Genomic DNA, 19484 nt, shown 5'->3' on the forward strand with positions numbered 1-19484 from the left:
AATGAACTAATTTATAGTTATTTTTTCAATACGTTGCTGCGAGCTATTATTTGTCTCCTGTACGATGTTAATGGGATTTGGGTGGTAGTGGATCTGTTTTGGCTCTTTTTTATTCGCCACTCGCACATACTGTGAAAGGCTAGTCGTGTGCTTATTCTCAATGGGCCGTTTAAGGTTTGTTGTCGACGACGTCGATGTACGGACTTGCTTTTTCAAACCGGGCGGACACAGTTTACAGGCAAACGTTTGATTTTTTCCGTCTGAGTCAGTACTGACTTTAACGTAAAACTCTTTTAAATGCTCATACGCCAACGCCGTAGAGTCTCACTCTGAGCGAGTGCTGCTGCAGCTGCTCTCGGCTTCGTCCATACTAATTCATTCATTCATTCAATGCTCGCCGGTTCCGCGGTTCCACATTGTTTGTTGTGAGGAGTCTGATATATTTAGTATATTTATATTTTAGTGCGACAGCCAGGGGTGACAGGCGCGTACGCGTCACAGGCAGCTTGCTGTTGCCAGATTGGGTGGTTTTCCGCATTATTTTGAAGCCTGTTTACGGTGTGTTTTAACTGGGTTTTCGGCTGAAAGGCATATGAAATCTGGCACACTTTTGAACGCCGTTATAATACAGTGCTGAGAATGAACGCACTTTTGAACGCCGTTATACAGCGCTGAGAATGAACGCGTTCTCAATTACGTTCATCTAGCGGAAATACAGTACGTTCAGTTCACGTTCGCCCAAAATATGAACGCGTTCATGAACGATCGTTCATTGATCGCGTTCAGGTACATCACTGCCCCCTTTACACCCCTTTCCAGAGAACGGTAGACAAGAAGGAGCTGATGTTAGATCTGCATTGATGGAGTATTTCAACATGGGGGACCACTAATATTACTGCAGTTAAACCTGATCTATTTTGTATCATGCCTCTTACAATAAAATCACTGGATCAGACTTGAATTGTGTTTTATTTTGTATACAAATCACAGAAGGTAGATAAACAGGTATGAACAATATTCTTATAAAAATAGTACATACCCAAAAGGTTTAGACCAGGGGTCTCCAACCTTTCTTCATCTGAGAGATACATTTATTCACATGGCACTCATCGGTTGAATTAAGCTACTTTTGTAAACTTGTGAAATTGCAATACCCAAAGCTTATCAAAATAAAAATAAAATGTGAGTGTGTGCTGTCACCTGAGCTGCTGTGCTGTGTGTGCAGAGACAGCTGTGCTGAACATTCATCAGGGTTTGGTCGCTCTCTCTTTGGATGTGTTATGAACAATTTAGTGCTAACCTCAGCTTTGTCATTACATTTGTGCTGGGTAAGGGCACAGTACACATGAGTTATTTCCCTTCACTTTGATTTATGTCAGTATTATATATCCTAACTTCTTTCTAAAGATAAATAGGAATAAAATAAATGGTGCTCCAGCTTGACAGACACATTTATTTTCGATAACACAGGTAACGATTTCATTTAGCATAATTTTGTTTCAAGAATGCATGGCAGAATCAGACTTAGCATACGAGTAGTTCATCAGTGTTTAAGTTAAATAACGCTATAGTGTGGCAACACAATGATAACGGTAACATGCTGATGTTTAGCAAGTATAATACTTATCATCTACCACTGTTTTAGTTCACTGTTTTATCATAGTGACATTAGCAAGTTTGCAGTGGATCACTGGACAAATAAAATGTAATAAGACATGACTTTTGACTTATGTTTATTTTACATACAAAGTATGGACAATATTCGTACTGTATATAATATAAATAAAGTGAATTTAAAAAAGAATGTACACAAAGTATTCACAAAAAAGTGTGGAGAACATACTGTATATAATATAACTATAAAATAAGGTCATTGTTTGCTGTTGGTCTCCATCACCTTCACCATTCTGTCTAACAAGCCAAGCATTTGGCTGTCCTGCTCGTCCTTCGCGATTCTGTTGATCCCGTTCTGCTCGATTCTGCTCTGTTAAAGCAGTTATGTTGAAAACCCGTAGGAACTCAGCATTGGTCTCCTGCACCTCCTGAAACATCGCCCGGGTGAGCTCCAGTAGCTCTTCGTCCCTGGCGTCACTCTTCTCCATTAACAAGACAAGGCCAGATGACGAATCCCGCTTCCTTTTAACTACAAAGGGAACAATAATAATGAAGTCAACACCGTATTCATGGGATTCTATGAGGTGTAAATGATATACTGTGTAATGAAATGTTTTATTGTTATTATGGCTGCAGTTGCATAACTTGAACAACTACTACAACGACAATACCATGATAAATGGCAACAGGGAACAGTATTACCATTATGACCACTGTTAACCTTACCCTGTTTGTTTCGGCCCACTGGCTGGGTTAGGGTCACCAGAGATTCCTGGGAAGAGCTGCTTGTGGCAAGAGGAGACCCAAGCATGTGCACGGGCGAGCTACACGCCGACGGTAGTGGTGGTTCCGACACAGTACACTCCAAACGAGATATGTCTGTAAACACAATATAAACACAATGAACAAAAGTAGCCCTTCAACAAATCATACATCGTTAGTGAGAAGAAAGAACATACATTGGAGGCGTTCGCTGTCTATGCCATGGGGATACCTTTGTTTATTATTGTTAGCATTAGCATGCTAGCGCATGGGTGCCCACCCGGTAGCTGTAGTAGGTAAACTGTAGCTATTATTGCCAGGTCTGTCGATAGCTACATGGTTTAGGTTATGTTGTAAAACAAAAAGGCACAAATAACACAAATCAGTAATGCATAACTCACCAGCGTTAAATGACTCGTCCTCCAACCCAATTGACGAGAGAGAAAGCAAATTCACCGTGGATCCCAAACCACTCGTCGGTCTGTCTCCGAGGACCGAGTCTAGCAAGTCAAAATGTGGACTTGTTTTCGGACGACCGCTGCCACTCCGTCCGAGCTCTTTCTTTTGGTCCCGATAATCCTTCTTTATTTTTTTCAATGTGTTGCTAATCTGTATAATGCTACGGTCATAACCAGCGGTTGCCATCTCTCGCTGCAATTGTTGCAGAATAGCTTTGGACCGCGTGCTCCCATCCAGCTTCCTCTGTACTTCTTCGGAAGACCAGATTGCCACGAGGTAGCTGGTCTCTTCAGTGGACCACTGCTGCTTATTCAGTTTGAGGTTTCCATCGTTGTGTACTAACTGGATAAAATGCAGGCATTTTGTTGTTGTTCAGGAAGTTGATCCCGCCCATGCCCCTGCCCCCGCCTCAACGTAAGAGATGTAAGCGACGCCGCCTCTTAGCTCCAAAGCTCTTGCCTCTGGACCGACAATTGTTTGGAGCTGGAAGTGAACCCGATTCCGGAGCTAAGAGCCGGCGCCGCTGCGGTGTGAACAGGAAAAACCGGCGCTTTTCAGGCTCCAGCTCCGAGCCGGAGCCTGAAAAGCGCTGGTGTGAAAGAGGCAACACACACACACACACACACACACACACACACACACACACACACACACACACACACACACACACACACACACACACACACACACACACAGTTTAATACTCAAACGCGCCTGCGTCTGTTTCGATCCAGCACACCACGCACACACACACACACACACACACACACACACACTCAAACACACACACACTATTTAAAGACAGGCGGAATCACAAGCAGTTCTTTAAGCCATCTCTCTTTTTATCTCGTTTCTTCCATCTTTGATCCTCTCACTCTTTCTCCGGCTGCTGTAAATAGTGTGTGATAGCTGGAGATGATGGTAGCAGCTAGTTGGCCCCAGGAGACCTTTCTTTATTCTAATGACAGGTTGCCTTTCAGAAGGCATGAATACATTAGTGGAGAGAGGAGGAGGCACTAGAGAGACACAGAAAGAAAGGGAAGGAGGAAGGATTCCTGAAGGACATACACAGAACCTGCAGGTGAGCCTGAGTAATCCTGTGTAACAGAGAAGCTTCAGGTGCTGGTTCTCTTTAAACATGCTGGTATGCAGCTCAAATCCACCTGCCATCTCCTCTCGGTTCTATTTTCCGCTCAGCCAGCATCGTTGCTCCCCCTCTCCTCACCTCCATCTCTGTGGCTCTCACACTTTGGAGGCAGAGAGCGTAGGAGGCTGCTGTAATGTTGCAGATCCTTCTGTGTCCTGGCAGGCAAACATTGAGGGTTTGTGTGTGGGGGGGGGGAGAGAGGTCTGACTCTTCACAAATTGCCACGATGTGGAAGGGAAAGGGGGGGGGGGGGGTTGTCAGTGTTGGTATCAAACACATATTTAAATTGTAACTTATTCTATATAATACTGGGGATGTATTAAGAGTTTTACAGTGAAACAAAAACATTCTTGAGTCCATAAAGTGAAAAAGCAGTTCCTAAAAAAGCAGCTTCTTGTGTTTTAACAAATACTAATAGACACTCATATCAGCCATATTTTCAGACTCTCTAAACTCGTAGGGAAGGGTATCGAGGGTACTAAATTGTTACCAGTCCCTGATTGGTCATAACCGAAACACCAATAACAGACGCTGTTATCAATATATTTTGTGATCAACTCACGGAGGGACTTTTTTTTAAGCTGAACTAAAGTTACTGAGTTGAGACCAATCTCTTCAGGTCACACAAATGGGATCTGTTCTGAGTAGAAGAAGGCTGTGGCTCAGTGGATATTGTGCTGGACTTCAAATCAGGGGATATCAGGTTCGAGTCCCACTGCAGTCAGCATGTCGTTGTGTCCCTGGGACACTTCACCCCAAACTGCTCCTGTGGGGATTGCCCACAGTACTGAATGTATGTAAGTTGCTTTGGATAAAAGCGTCTAACAAATGACCTGTAATATATTGTAAAAGAAGCCAAGACATTTCAAAAGAAAAGGTTTCTGCACATTTTGATTACCTTTGATTAAAGGTACAGCGAAAAGCTCATCCTCTAGACGCAGTGAATATCCAGGAGAATACTGGGTGGTACTTAAGACTTTGACACACACAGGACCAACAGCCCCACCATTGTAGCATGGTAAAACACATCTATTTGTTATTGATTTATTGATTCTCAAGCAAGTGTTTCTTCACTCGCGTGGCAGTGTAGTCCTCGCTGTTATTTAAAACCAGCAGTGGTGTTTCCAAAGACAGCATGTTGTCAGTGCAAAGTCTCTTCTCAGTACACTTTGATTTGCTCCAGCTAACGCTGCTCCAGTGTGAGCTGCATTTCAAAAAGGCTGCAGTGTGTTCAGTCCATTCTGTAATCTATGCAAAAAAGGCAACTTTGTTGCTGCGAGCAAAAGGGATTTCATTTATTACCAAGCAAAGCTTTTCCTTTGACACTGGCCCTTCTACAAGAGTGTATATTCAGAGATGAAAAGCTGCTGCAGAAAGCTGCCATACAGAGAGAACTCCATGGAAATACTTGTGGATATTGAATTTAAAATGCGTGAAGGTACATAATTATCTGTGTGTGTGTGTGTGTGTGTGTGTGTGTGTGTGTGTGTGTGTGTGTGTGTGTGTGTGTGTGTGTGTGTGTGTGTGTGTGTGTGTGTGTGTGTGTGCTCACAGTGGCACCAGTGACTGCTGTGTTTAGACAGTGAAATGGATAATGGATCTCCCTTTCAATAAGTCAATCAGCCGGCCCTCGGGGGGGCAGATGCTGAAAATGAACTCAGCCAATCAATATGCAACGCCCACTGGAATGACAGTTTGAGTCTATCCCATCATGCACCAGTCTGTGGGTTAAGGCAAGTCTTTGGACACTGTTCGTCTTTTGTGTGATGAATAAGATAAAGCCACATTTTTTGGCAGTGCTGTACGTAATTATGGCCGTGCCAATAAAGCTATTTCAATTTGATAGAGTAAATATGCAGAGGTGTTTAACTGAATCAACTCCAGGAAGCCAGATGGACACACAGAACCTCTAACTGATCTTTGCATGCATACCTGTGCAAGGACACACACACACACACACACACACACACACACACACACACACACACACACACACACACACACACACACACACACACACACACACACACACACACACACACACACACACACACACACACACACACACACACTCAGAGCCAGGAGGGGGTCTCTGGGGTAAACAGATGTTCAGTCTGATGTGATTTGCGTGTGTTGATTTGTTGCCATCCGCTGCCGGGTGTAAAGTGGGCCACGATGCTGCTTCTGCTGCTGGACTCCCACACGGCCATGTTACAAACTTTCACGGCCAACAAACCAAAGCAGTGAGTGAAATCAGACCAGTATACATGAGCACTGTGACTGGAGGAACCACATTGGGTTTGATGAATCAGGTTGAATGGTTTGTATTAAACCTGTGTGTATACTACAAAGCTTCTGCCAGCACGTACCTGTGTCCACTGAGCACCTTTTCTTTGGTCAACAAGGCACTGGCAGGGCGTTGGAGAGAGTCTCCTACTCGCGTTTCATCAGAGAAAATGTCCCAGCGGGGTTTTTTTTTTCTATGACAACAATAACACAACGCCTTTATAAGTCAACAATGTTAGTAATGACGATCTCAATTCTGATTGGCCTTTTAGTTTAATCAATTTATTGAACATGTCAGAAACAAAAAAATATAACAATAATATATATATATATATTCTCTTTTTTTCACTCAGATTAATAATTATAACAAAGTACCAAAAAAACAAATAATAACAAACCAAAACAAATTAAAATAATAATAATAATTTTCAGATAGTCTCTGTTCATGTTCAACAGGGGCAAGAAGAAGCTTAAAAAAACTTTTCTGGTCCTACCCCCTCTAACATATATGTTTCTTATAAAACATTAGGTCATCGTCATCAGCGACATGTTTGTCTTGTTAATTTTTTTATTTTTTTTACAAAACAATCAGAAAGAAATTACTTTTTACAATTACAAGAAATAACAACAAATGGGATTTTACTTTGCAAGGCAGCGTGATTTCACGACATACACACACTTCACATTCACATCATTTGCATCACCTTGCCTGAATGTGCATCTTTGCCTTTATATAGAAATGCACCACCAACAAAATCAGCTTTGTATCGGATGTGAGCCCACCCGTGAAATATGACCATGAACAACTCACAAACGCACTAAATCATTTTTCAATCATTTTTTAATTAGATTAAAATCAACTGCAAGTTATTCGGAAGATTACAATACAATTCAAAAAAACATTCTCTGGTCTCTCTGTGGTGTGGGTGTTTGCCCCTAATCTTCCCTTCCCCTCCTCCCTTGTGTATTTAGTCTTTGCTGCTCTGTTTCTCTTCTCTGTCGTTCCAGGTATTCCACTTGTTATCTCTTAACGTGTTGATGCCTTCTGCTTTACCCCAACTCAATCAGTAGGGTGGTTTTTGTTACTTTGCTGTATCTTTTTTTTAAGTCTATCACTTATCCTTCTTGCCCTTAGCATGTTTTTGAATTCCCTTTTCTGATGATGCAATGGTAACACTGTGATAATCACAATGTTCTGATGTCTAATCGATTTAGCCATAATGAATAACATAATTCACTGTAACATTACTAATATGTCTTGTCTGTCGTTTTTCCAGACACATTGAGAACTGGACTGGCCTGCAGACGCTGAGGGATGTGGACATGGAGCTCTACACCGGCTTACAGAGGCTGTGAGTTTAACATGTTCTGCTGTATCTCTGAATATTTCCCAAATGCTTCTACAGGGTGAAATGTCACATGAAATAATAGTTCTCGTTAATAAACCAATCGAGACATTATGAAACATTTCCCATCTAGTTTGTCCATTGGTGATTGACTCCTCTCCTCTCATAATAACAGCACTGTCCACTTTGCCTTCAATCAGGCCAGGTTGGTTCAGATAAGCAGGAACATCACCACTCAGCAGGTTGTTACAATCAGGGGAGCTGATGGTGTCAGTTACTCAGGCGCTGTATCTCAACTTGGACACATCCCTTAGTACAAAGTGTGTTGTACGCTATAAACACATTCGCTGTGTGTGAATTGAGACCATGTAGTCTTGTTTTAAACGCAGACAATGGCTGTGCCCTCACCAAAAAGGATGTTGGCTAGCTAGCGCTATTATAGCAACGTCATCGTTCATGGTAGCAAATCGTTACAGATCGCTCAATTAACCCATACAATTAATGTTGGCTTCTTGTCAATACCAGCATACATTTGTAGAATACTAAAGAAAACCACAGTCTTTTATTTGTATAGTGCTGTGTTGCACTATGGCTACCAGTGTTTCTCAAACTTTTTCATACCAAGGACCACTTAGCCAATAAAAAAACACTCGCGGACCACCTAACAAATGTACACCTTTACAAATCGCCTGAAAATGGTACAAACAAGTGGCCACATGTGTGATGAAGGTGTTAATCTGGGCTATATCATGCAATCAAAAGTTAAACTTAAGCTCGCTCCATTGCGGAGATATTCCCGCGAGAGTGCGAAAAACTTAAATAAATGTATTTATTTCAGATGTGAAATTGTACCAATATACTCACGGACCACTAGGGGGCGCTCACGGACCACCAGTGGTCCGCGGACCACACTTTGAGAAGCACTGCACTATACAAATAAGTATTACTGAAGCAACCACAATCACAGCTCGTCCCACAACTTCCAATTCGTAGCCAGGATGGCGATCATTCAGCAAAAGAAGTATGCAGTGTTTAACACTCCACTTTTGGCCGTTTTTAGTGCAACAGTTGCTCATACTGCACGGCATTTTTCCATATGTTGCATTGGGAAGCACTTATGCACTAAACATTGCACATGTTAGTACAGGAGTACACAACTGAGAGACAGCTAAAGTCAGGTGTTTGGCACTGCTTCCAGATTAGTATAATTCCAGAAGTCGAGTGTTTTCTAGCAAGAGTTTTCCAAAAGTAGCACTTAAGAGTGAGTGCACATGCACACTGTTAAGAGCTTCTTAACATTGGCTGCCTGTTGCTCTGAAGAGGATGCACTTCAAAGTAACTTAGTGAATTCAACACATCCTGTGCACTGTGCCATACAGTAGAATTGCTTCAAGCACAAAGCTGTAAACGTGTCAATGTAGTTGGAGTTTAATGTTGGTGTCATGTCTACCAGAAAAGATGAATACATTAAGTGGTAGGTAAAGATCCTTTACTTTGATCATTTTTTAAGTTGAAAGAAAGTGTTTTTTTTTACCCACATTTGGAAAAAAACATTATAAACCAATAATCTAATAACTAGGCCTATACAAGAGAGAAAATAACTCTTATAAGAAAATAGAAAACAAGGGGTAATTGAGATTGACAGAATACAAAAGAAACACTGACAAAACGCATACCCCTCTTTTACATGGAAGCATGTGGTTTATCCCAATTTGGCCCGATCAGCTGCTTGCAGTATTTATCCCTCATCAGCCCTATATAGTAGGCTACAGTACAAGTAGCCTACTTCTGGGTCTCTGAGTTTCATTCAAGCTCGGCTCTGTGTGTGTGTGTGGCACGAGCGCATTTTGTGAGTGCGCGAGTGGTAACGTGGAATGTTGTTGTTAGTATCTGGTTAGCTAGCTATGCTAACGGGTATAAAGAGCTGTTTCTACACCAAGGTGGAGGAGAGTCGTCTCCTGTCAGACTGAGAGGATCGTATAACCTCAGCTCAGTGAGGTAAGGACTCTCTCAGTGTTTAGATAGTTAACTTTAGTGTAAGTTATCTCAGTGGTCACCATTTATGTAAACAAGTATTTGCGAGGAATACCTTTATATAATCATTATAGTTATTAAAGAATAAGAGAATAAATGAAAAACGGGTATGAAATACTATAGGACAGTAACACAATAATACAGTTTAAAAGGGGAGTGATTAGTAAAATATCCATCAATAAAAAGTAAATCTGTGTACAGTTCTGTTTCATATGGATGCTGAGAGATGTAGGCTATCCATAGATCTCTTCATTTTGCTCTCAAAGTGCACCAGATTGATGCATTTAACTTCAATATTTTAAAAATAATCTTCCCGGGGGAGCATGCCCCCAGACCCTCCTAGAGGAGGTTAGGTCCACCCCCACCTAAAACATGTTCACATGGATAGGATACTAAATACATTTGCACACTTTATATGGTGACCTATGTCCATATGTTTCTGTTTTGGTGGTCGTGCCACAACCGTGCATGTATGCACAAGTCATAGGTGCGCTATACAATAGCACTACACCCCTGCAATGTGTGTGAAAGACACTATACAGCATGTTTTTTTAAATTGAAGTTGCGTTGGTGTTTGTGTGTTGGTTGTTGACGGCAGTGTGTGCCCCCCCCTTGGTAAATGATTGCCCCCCCATTCGATTTGTTCTGGAGCCGACCCTACCAATTACCACGGTAACTCAAAGACAAAGAAAGTCGTTAATACAAACAAATGCTTGCGTTAGCTGTGCTAAAATGTGTGAAAATGAATTAAATAATGTCAAGTTACAAGCAAATATAAAGTTTACCATTTGAATCAAATGTGTGTTGTTAATTATGGTTGAGATTTAGTGTAATTCAAATGAGGTAAACTAGTGGAGGTGAGGGGAAGTGTAATTGCTTTATGTGGCTGTGGCCCTCACAAAAACAATAGAGACAACAAGTTAAATCATTATGGAACCTTAAAGTTCATCAGGCAATTCAATGAGTCCAAAGCCATGCTAACAGCTCTGTGAGGTTGCACATAGACCAAGTGGTGCTTTAAAGGTCCCATGTCATGCTTTTCCGGTTATTGCCCGTCCCCTTGTGTGTTATGAAGGTTTTTCTGCATGTAAACGGTCTGCAGAGTCACACACCCTCAAAGTACACCCTGTAGAGAGTAAAACTCTAACACAGAAAATACCTGTCTACAGATGTAGCACTCCAGATCAGACTCAAAAGGGTGTGTCCCAGTCAAAAGCCCAGCGGATGCCAGGGGCTGGGGGTGTTGCCAAATTGCTAGAGGGCGTTGCCCAATTTCCCCATTTGTTCAATTACAGGATTTAACCATGAGATGGCGCTTCATTCACAAAATACACAATGGGTGTTGTAGAAACATCAATATTTTAGATCAAATAAAGTATATAGTTTGCTTTATGCAGTATATTTCCTGTAATATTGTACAGTAGATTGAAGTAAATCAACTTATACATTAAGATAAGATAAGATGGACCTTTATTAATCCCGTGGGGAAATTCAGTAGTTCAAACAGCAACAGGGTGAGAGTGAAAAACAGGACAGCACAGATTCACACAGATTAATAAAATCAAAAATAAGATGAGCGATAAAAAATAATAATAATAATGAGAAACTATGAAATAAGAAATGAATAAAACTAAAATGTAATTATCATATCATATATTATAATGTATTGTATTATTAAGTAATATCATACATTAACCCCATTATAGCAGATGCCACATTAAATGGATGAACACATGTATGCATCAATAATTACAACAGAGTATTTCTAAATACAAGTTGTAAAAATACTTATATGTATTTAATATTAACCCTTTGGAGTCGACCGTCACGCCGGCGTGATCAGATCACATGACCTGTTCAAGCCGGTGCCGCATAAAAACAACAGTCCGGACAACATTGCCGTGTGTTTCTGTCGAAAGTGCTGGCTTGAAACTACTGTATATCCCAGTCTTTGATTCATGCAAAAAGACCCAGTAAACACGGAGATACGGTGATATAAAGTTAATACATTTCAAAAGTATGAAATATGGAAGCACATATTTGAATATCTTCGCCATATTTGATCATTTTACGAAACGGAAAATACTGGAAACTGTAGATTCTGCTCAACAGGATGTATTTACCAGGAAGGGGTGAGGTAATCAGGTAAACGGAGTGATACGAAACGAGACGAAAAGAGACGAAGAGGGACGGCGGGAACCGAAGAGAGACGGCGGGAAATGGAGAGAGACGAAGATATACGAAGACAGGCTGCGGGAGACGAAGAGAGGCTGCGGGAGACGAAGAGAGGCTGCGGGAGACGAAGAGAGGCTGCGGGAGACTGCGATTGAAGTAAAGTGACAAACAAACATTGAAAATGTAGATATAGTTAGATATATTTAGAGTTTTGAAGACTCAACTATGATGAAGAGAACTCTGAACGTGAGTCAAGCTTTAAGCTTGTTTTTTGACATGGAGGAGGAGGAATCTGTGATGTTGCCCTCTGTGTCGTAGTTGACAGAAACCGCTTTGAAGCGTGGCACAGATAAAGACAGAAAAAACTGATTTTTGTACATAATGTGTATATATATATATATTTGTATTATATTTATAATAACACTTTTGCCTTATCAGAATGAAATCCCATGCTACCTCAATCAAACTTTCACATTATCATAGTCACATCCCATGTATATATTTCCAGCTTTTAAATGGTTTCGTTGTGTATGTTTGTGTTGTGAAAAATAAAATCATTTTCAAAATCTGTTTTTACATATATGTTGTGATTTTGGGTCCAAAATGTTCATATAGTAGAAGATCACCTACATCCAAACGAAATAAATATAATTAATTATGATGAATACGTTAAGTCTTGTTCATTGTTTTTCACTTTTATTAAATGTTTGATATTTCTTTCTCTGTGTGCGGGGGATCACAGGAGGGGGGAGAGCTGTGGAATGTGACTCCACACATTCCGATGGCCAATTAGTTTTAAACAAAGGGTCCCCAACATACATATGAAACATGGGGGGGTTGGGGCTGGAGAACGGTATGGTCCTACCGTTTTCATACTTTATATATCTATATATTTATATATCTTAGCACACACTGTTCATACTGCTCACAGGCTGATATCTAGTGTATTCATACCCCTCACTGTTTATTCATCATTCAATTAATTATATATTTTATTCTGTAGATTGTGAACATTACTTTTCACTTTACTGCTTGTTGCTCCTGGTTAGAAGCTAAACTGCATTTCGTTGTCTCAGTATCGGCGGTCACTCCTGATGAACCCACCAGGGCTGTTTCCTCAGAACGAGAGGAAAGTTTTTACCAGGACAGCTTTTTTAAGGGACAGCATCGCCCTGAGATCTATGCTGCTAATATGTTCATGGCCATAACGCCATTTGTAACATATGGGAGAATGGTGAAAATAACCAACTGGACTGGGACCAATGGGAAAATGCCTCTTCCCCTCAATGTGAAGCAACAGATTGAGTCTTATGTTTCCAATCGGTTCCCAAATCTGAACATTGACCAGTGGCATAAGATCAGGAGCCGGGTAAACGAGAGACTGAGGAGCCCCAGAAAAACAGATCCCGAAATCGCTCGTCCTGGTTTCCACAGCAGATAGGCCTACAGCATGTGTCTGTTACTGTATGTCAGTTATTTTAAATAAAATGGTGAAAACTGAACTTGAAAATTGTTTCCTCTTTTTATTTTCGGGATGGGGAGACGTGTGTGATTAAAAATTCATTCGCAGAAATGTAAAGTGATCTAACTAAGTTCTATTCATATTCTTGACGGGAAGAGCCGTGTAAATGGGTGGCCATATGCATTTGAAAAGCAATATAAATCACACAGTTATTATGCAATAGGCTATAAAAGCACCACCGATTACCTTTCTCCAATTCAAACTCTTGACGGGAAAAAAGGAAGGTGTAAATGGTTGGGCTATACTGTACTGTATACATACAAAGGCCATTCAATAGACGTTCAATATATAGTATTCGTTTATTAGAGTCGGCTTGACTCGGTTTGCATTCATAAAGAATGCACAAATGTGTTTAATCGTTAATGTCATAGTATTCGTTTATTAGTCCCCGAGGGGAAATGGGTAGCAGCACATCACAGAGGCATTTAAAAAGTGAAGAACATTCAAGTTAAACAATACTAAGTAAACAATTAACACAGTAAATTATGTGGATTAAATCACATTTATTTCGTTAAAAATAAACGAAATGACTCGGTTTGCATTCATAAAGAATGCACAAACGTGTTTAATCGTTCATGTCAGATATGTAGGCCTACTAAGTAAATAGCCTACATTAGTTCCTGCTCAAGATTAGATTCAACTTTATTGTTATTGCACAGATTACAGGTACTGAGACAACGAAATGCAGTTTAGCTTCTAACCAGGTGCAACAAGCAGTAAAGTGAAAAGTAATGTTCACAATCTACAGAATAAAATATATAATGAATTGAATGATGAATAAACAGTGAGGGGTATGAATACACTAGATATCAGCCTGTGAGCAGTATGAACAGTGTGTTAATCGTTAATGTCAGATATGTACTAAGTAAATAGCCTACATTAATTTCATGATGGATTAAACCACATTTATTTCGTTAAAAATAAACAAAATGATTAAATGCAGGGTGAATTGCCCTAATGTGGAACATTTTTGCATTTCAGACTTCGGGAATATATTGCGACATGAAGCCGATACAATAAATCAAAATCCAGTAACATTCTGAAATCCCCAGGATGTGTCCTAATAAAACCAAAAGAGAACATGCAGATATTAAACTCATACAAGAAATGGTAGACATATTAGTACTCTTAGTGCCAAGTTGTCTCAGACAATCTGTTTTCCTAATGTGGGACAGTTCTGTGCAAAATGTGGGACACTGAAAAGTCTATATTAAAAAGCCTCAGTCACCTTCATTCATGTAATAAAAAAATCTCAGGCCAGTAACACTCAAAGCTACAGTAAATGTGCAATACCAATGCTATGTTACTATTTATAATGTTATTGTTGTTACAACAGAAGATGTTTTTATTTAAATTGAAGTTAAATGCATCAATCTGGTGCACTGAGGGCAAAATTAGTAGATTTGTGGATACGGCTCTCAACACTCATATGAAACAGAACTGTTCTTACAATGTGTGTTGGAAGGTATTAAATTACTATGCATATGTTATTGTGTAAACACACAGCTGATCACCTGAGAGCTGCCGTTTCATTCAGAGCGTTTAAAAAAAACGACGGTCTGATTTCAACAACTCAATGTGTGATTATTATAGCAGTAATATTAGACACTAATAATACAGTAAACTATGAACACTGTACATATTATTGTTTGCCCGTGGGATTAGGATGATCGGTAGAGAGCCGCTGCGTCGGATGTGATATAAAAACAAAGCGATTATTGTCGTTGTTGTAAACTCACGTGGATTAAATGTAGTGCATTCATTTCAACTCGCGAAATATGATACATTAAATGATCGCGAGGATCACGATCGAACATCGTTTGTTTGACCCTGGATGCATTTCCTGATCTAAAAACATAGCGATGGTTTTGTACTTACGCCAACGTGAATTAAACATTATTTTGTTAAATAAAAACATGGTGATGTTTAGTAAATGATTACATGTCTCTTACTTAAGCACAGAATGTGATCCTATCCGTGACATATATGGATCTTAACAAATATCCGCTATATCAGATCCCTGTAGATCAGCTGTTTATTTCACATGAGTTCCAGTGTGGCAGCTTTTCACGGCTCCCCCTGGTTGATCCATGATCCATTGCTGCTGGTTTCATTATAATTAAATGTATTTATCAAGGGGGCGTTTCAAGTCCTGCGGGGGGGTTTTCCTTTTCAGCAGGGGCCCACCCCGTGCCGATCACGGACCCGCCCGGGTAGGCGTCTGAAACGAAGCGCTACATCTGTATGTTGCCCCAGAAAGCCTCGTTGAAGATTTATCTTTTTCTTCCTGGTACTACAGTAAGTGATGTGCCCATACCCAAATGGACCTATTAGTCCAAATGGACCAATCCGTGGTGCCGTTATGTTAAGTCCGCGGAGCCGTTACGTTAAGTCCGTGGATTGGTCCAAATTGACCAATCCGCGGACTTCCTCACACACACACACTCAATCTCAGTGAGACTCCCAGCCAGGCTGCGGGTGTGTGTGTGTGTTTAGGCTGGGTTTCGCTGTGTCTCGCAGACGGCCACTGGGTTCACAGGGAGGGGGGGGCAGGAGCTCCAACAAGCCGTTTAGGACAGAGAGTGAATACACATACTTTACAGAGATGCTGTATGAGAAACCAATGCGAGTTTGGAAAATTGCACAATATAAATCTATTTTAGTAGACCTCAACAATGGAATTATGATCAGTAGAAATGGCCATGACATGGGACCTTTAATACAAACAAACAGGGAAAGGCTTGAAAAACACAGAGTGCAGGGTGAGGGTCTCAGTGCAGGTATTCAGGCTCCATTGAATCCCCCTCTGGTTCTTGTGCTGAAAGAGGGAGTAACAGACAGGAGAAAGGGTTATACACACCTATATAGCACACCTATTGGATGGGAAATGCCTTGGGGAGATAAGGTGTTTACTTATATAAAACAGTAGTATTAAACTTACCTTGTGTTTTCACTCTCACTTAAGTCCCTCTCCCTTTGCCATCAATCCAAAATCAGCTGAGCTGCAACATTATACAGACAGGTAATAATCAACAGAATCACAAGGACACAATATGGCTCTGCTAAAAACACTCACTCTTACACGCACCAAAGTTATATTTATCTAATATTTAACTCCCTCCACCCCCGCATACAATCCCGTTTAGAAAACCCTCTTCTCTAATTCAACATGTTGGACGAAATGACATTAAGAGAACGGAATTTCCAATTGAAAGGCTGTTCAACGTGTGTTGCTAACTTGCTTCGGTATCCTAGCTTGATCTGTTATCTGTAAACGTTCCCTAAATCTACTAATTTAGGGATAATCCACTGACATCCTTTAATACACATGTTCATTTGAATCAGATGTACTGATAATATCTGCAATATAAATCTTTAAACTTCTTCTTACCTTTAAAAGTCCGTCACGAACGGTCTATTATGCTGCAACTCTACAGCTCTGCTAGCCTTGGCGCTAACTTCCGGGGAACGATTGAGAGGCTCCACGATCCGCCATTGCTGTAAAAAAGTGGTCCATTGGAGTGAACGGAGATAACGTAACTCTCAGTCTATATGGCGCTGGTTTAGCCTAATGGATCCGATTCCATTCAGAAAACATGCATTTTAAAAGCTTTTCGCCTGCCGTCTTGTCTGCAGACTTGTCAAAGCGTTAATTCATGGTTTTTACTAACCGTTATCAGTAGGCCATGTAGTTACTTCGGCATCACTTTGAAACGTGTATTACAATTAAATCACGGTCAAATATGTTCATTTTGTTGTAGTTGGTATCTCCCATAGTATTTACATGGAGGTACGCCCCGCCCCCTCTCCAGCACGTCTTGTTTGAATGACAGGAGCAAAGACAGCTGACAGCCGCGGTGAAACTCGAGCGATTAGAGCGATGCGAATATTGGGTAGTCTACCATAGTATTTACATGGAGATAAGCCCCTTAAAAACCATTAATTAATAAAGCATTAACTCTGTGTTTACTCCTGTCATTCAAACAAGACGCTGGAGAGGGGGCGGGCCGTATCTCCTTGTATCGGAATCGGATCCATCAGACTAAACTAACCTGTAGCTGCTCCGTCCACACTCACAACAACGTCATACAGACATAAATAAAGCAGCGACTGTATTCGCCATGGCATAGACAGTCTGTGTTTTGTATATGTTTAACTTTTGTCCAGTTTCTGAACAGATATGAGGAGCTGTGAGCTCTGAGTGTGTGCTAACAGCTAACGGCTGATGTGTTGAGCCAATCACAAAGTGTCATTTCTTGACTGGTAGCAAAAACAACCAATCACAGCAGTGCTTCTCTGGCTGGCTCTGTCCAATCACAAACAAGAAGTGTTCTCCCTAAGGAATACCCTTTCCGTCCAATGTGAAATGCTGTGGTGTTTAGTGAAATGCTGCGGCGTTTTGTGAAATGCTACGGCGTTTTGTGAAATGCTGTTGTGTTTTGTGAAATGCTGTGGTGTCTTGCACTTCAGGGCCACCGTAATCCTGGGCCCAATTCTATTCAGCCTTTATATAAATGACTTGCCCTCAGTGTGCACTGGATGTGAGGTACGCTGATGACACTGTCATTTATGTCCATGCAAATACCAAGCTGCGGCCAAATTAAATGATGCAATGGTTCATGTAAATCAATGGCTTACTGACTCACAGCTATATCTGAATGTTAAGAAGACATTATGTATGTTTTTTAGCAAGACCAACACTGTTTCACACTGTGAACCCAAGGTCTATGTGTCTGGGGAGGTCATTCAAACAGTTACACATTTTAAATATCTAGGCATTATCCTTGACACTACTTTATCCTTCAAAAAACAAGTGAGAAAGGTAATGCAAATAACTAAATACAATCTAGCAAACTTTAGATATATAAGGAACTGTTTGACAACACCTGTAGCAAAACTCTATATGACTGCCATGGTCCTTCCCCACCTAACATACTGTATGACCAGCTGGACCCAGGTGAATAGCACCACATTAAGGCCGATCCTGTCACTTCACAAACAAGCTCTCAAAGTTTTGGACAGAAAACCTAAGCTATACCACCATTGCAAAATCCTGGACAAACATAACCTGCTCAGCTGGGAAAATATTTTAAAACACACTGATGCATGTCTCATTTTTAAAATTCTAAACGGCAAGGCACCCCCAACTCTGCACTTTTATACAGCAGAAAATATTCAAACAGCAGAACCACAAGGTCTGCCCTAAGAGGGGACTGTGTAGTCCCTCTTAGGTCCAGTTCCTTTGGCAAACACTGTTTCTCTGTGAGGGCACCAACACTCTGGAACACAATACCAATACAGATCAGGAATAACACCTCCTATCATACATTTAACCACAATCATAAGAACTGGCTTTTAAACAATCAAAAATGTGAACACTTTTAAATGTATCAAGGTATGATGATATTTCATCTGTTTGCATGTTTGTTTGTTCCTCTCTATTGTTGTACTGCTGTTCCTATTTATTGTTGTACTGCTATTTATTTATTGTTGTACTGATGTTGTCTGCTGTACTCTATTTAATTATGTTTTTACTTTCTAGTCTTGTTGTGGTCATTTAACATCTTGCCAAGGACAACAGTTGAAAATTAGCCTGCTAGCTAATACTGGCTCATTTACAGCAATGTGAATTAATGTGCACTGTCCTTTAAATAAATAAATAAATAAACAAACAAACAAACAAACAAACAAACAAACAAACGTCACAGCCCACGACCTTTTCGAGAATGTGAAAAAAACTAATCGTAATTTTTTGTTAAAACAGCTCAGTTGTGCCCCCTATTGTGTGGTAGTCAAATATAGTTTCTCCAAACTTCACGAATCTTGGCACAGATATACCTGATGGAATTGCGAACATATTTCACATTGCCTTCCATAGCCCCGCCACCCAGGAAGTCAGCCATTTTGAATAATGTGCATTTTTCATGCATTTTAAGCACATTTTTGCAAACACCTCCTAGGGAAATTATCGGAAAAATCCAATCAAGGACAAGTTCAGCCCATATCCAATGTGATGTTAAATTGCGAAGGAATAGTCGATCGCTCAACCCTGTGATCCGTCATTGTTGTTGTTATTGTGGGCAAAACGCATCAGCAATGACGCAGGGGTGAGCCGGAGAGGTGGGGCTATGGCGTCTCC

General features: G+C 40.6%; 1 protein-coding gene across 1 annotated transcript in view; it reads left to right on the top strand.

The window, feature by feature from the left end:
- The window catches only part of ntrk3a (neurotrophic tyrosine kinase, receptor, type 3a), a 235886-nt gene that overhangs the window by 41265 nt on the left and 175137 nt on the right, over positions 1 to 19484 (top strand). Inside the window, exon 2 of the mRNA XM_034085760.2 lies at positions 7546 to 7620. Within this exon, the coding sequence (XP_033941651.1) occupies positions 7546 to 7620 (75 nt within the window). The remainder of the gene's footprint in view (positions 1 to 7545; positions 7621 to 19484) is intronic.

Source organism: Pseudochaenichthys georgianus, chromosome 6, assembly GCF_902827115.2.
Source record: "Pseudochaenichthys georgianus chromosome 6, fPseGeo1.2, whole genome shotgun sequence".
Taxonomy (NCBI): Eukaryota; Metazoa; Chordata; class Actinopteri; order Perciformes; family Channichthyidae; genus Pseudochaenichthys; species Pseudochaenichthys georgianus.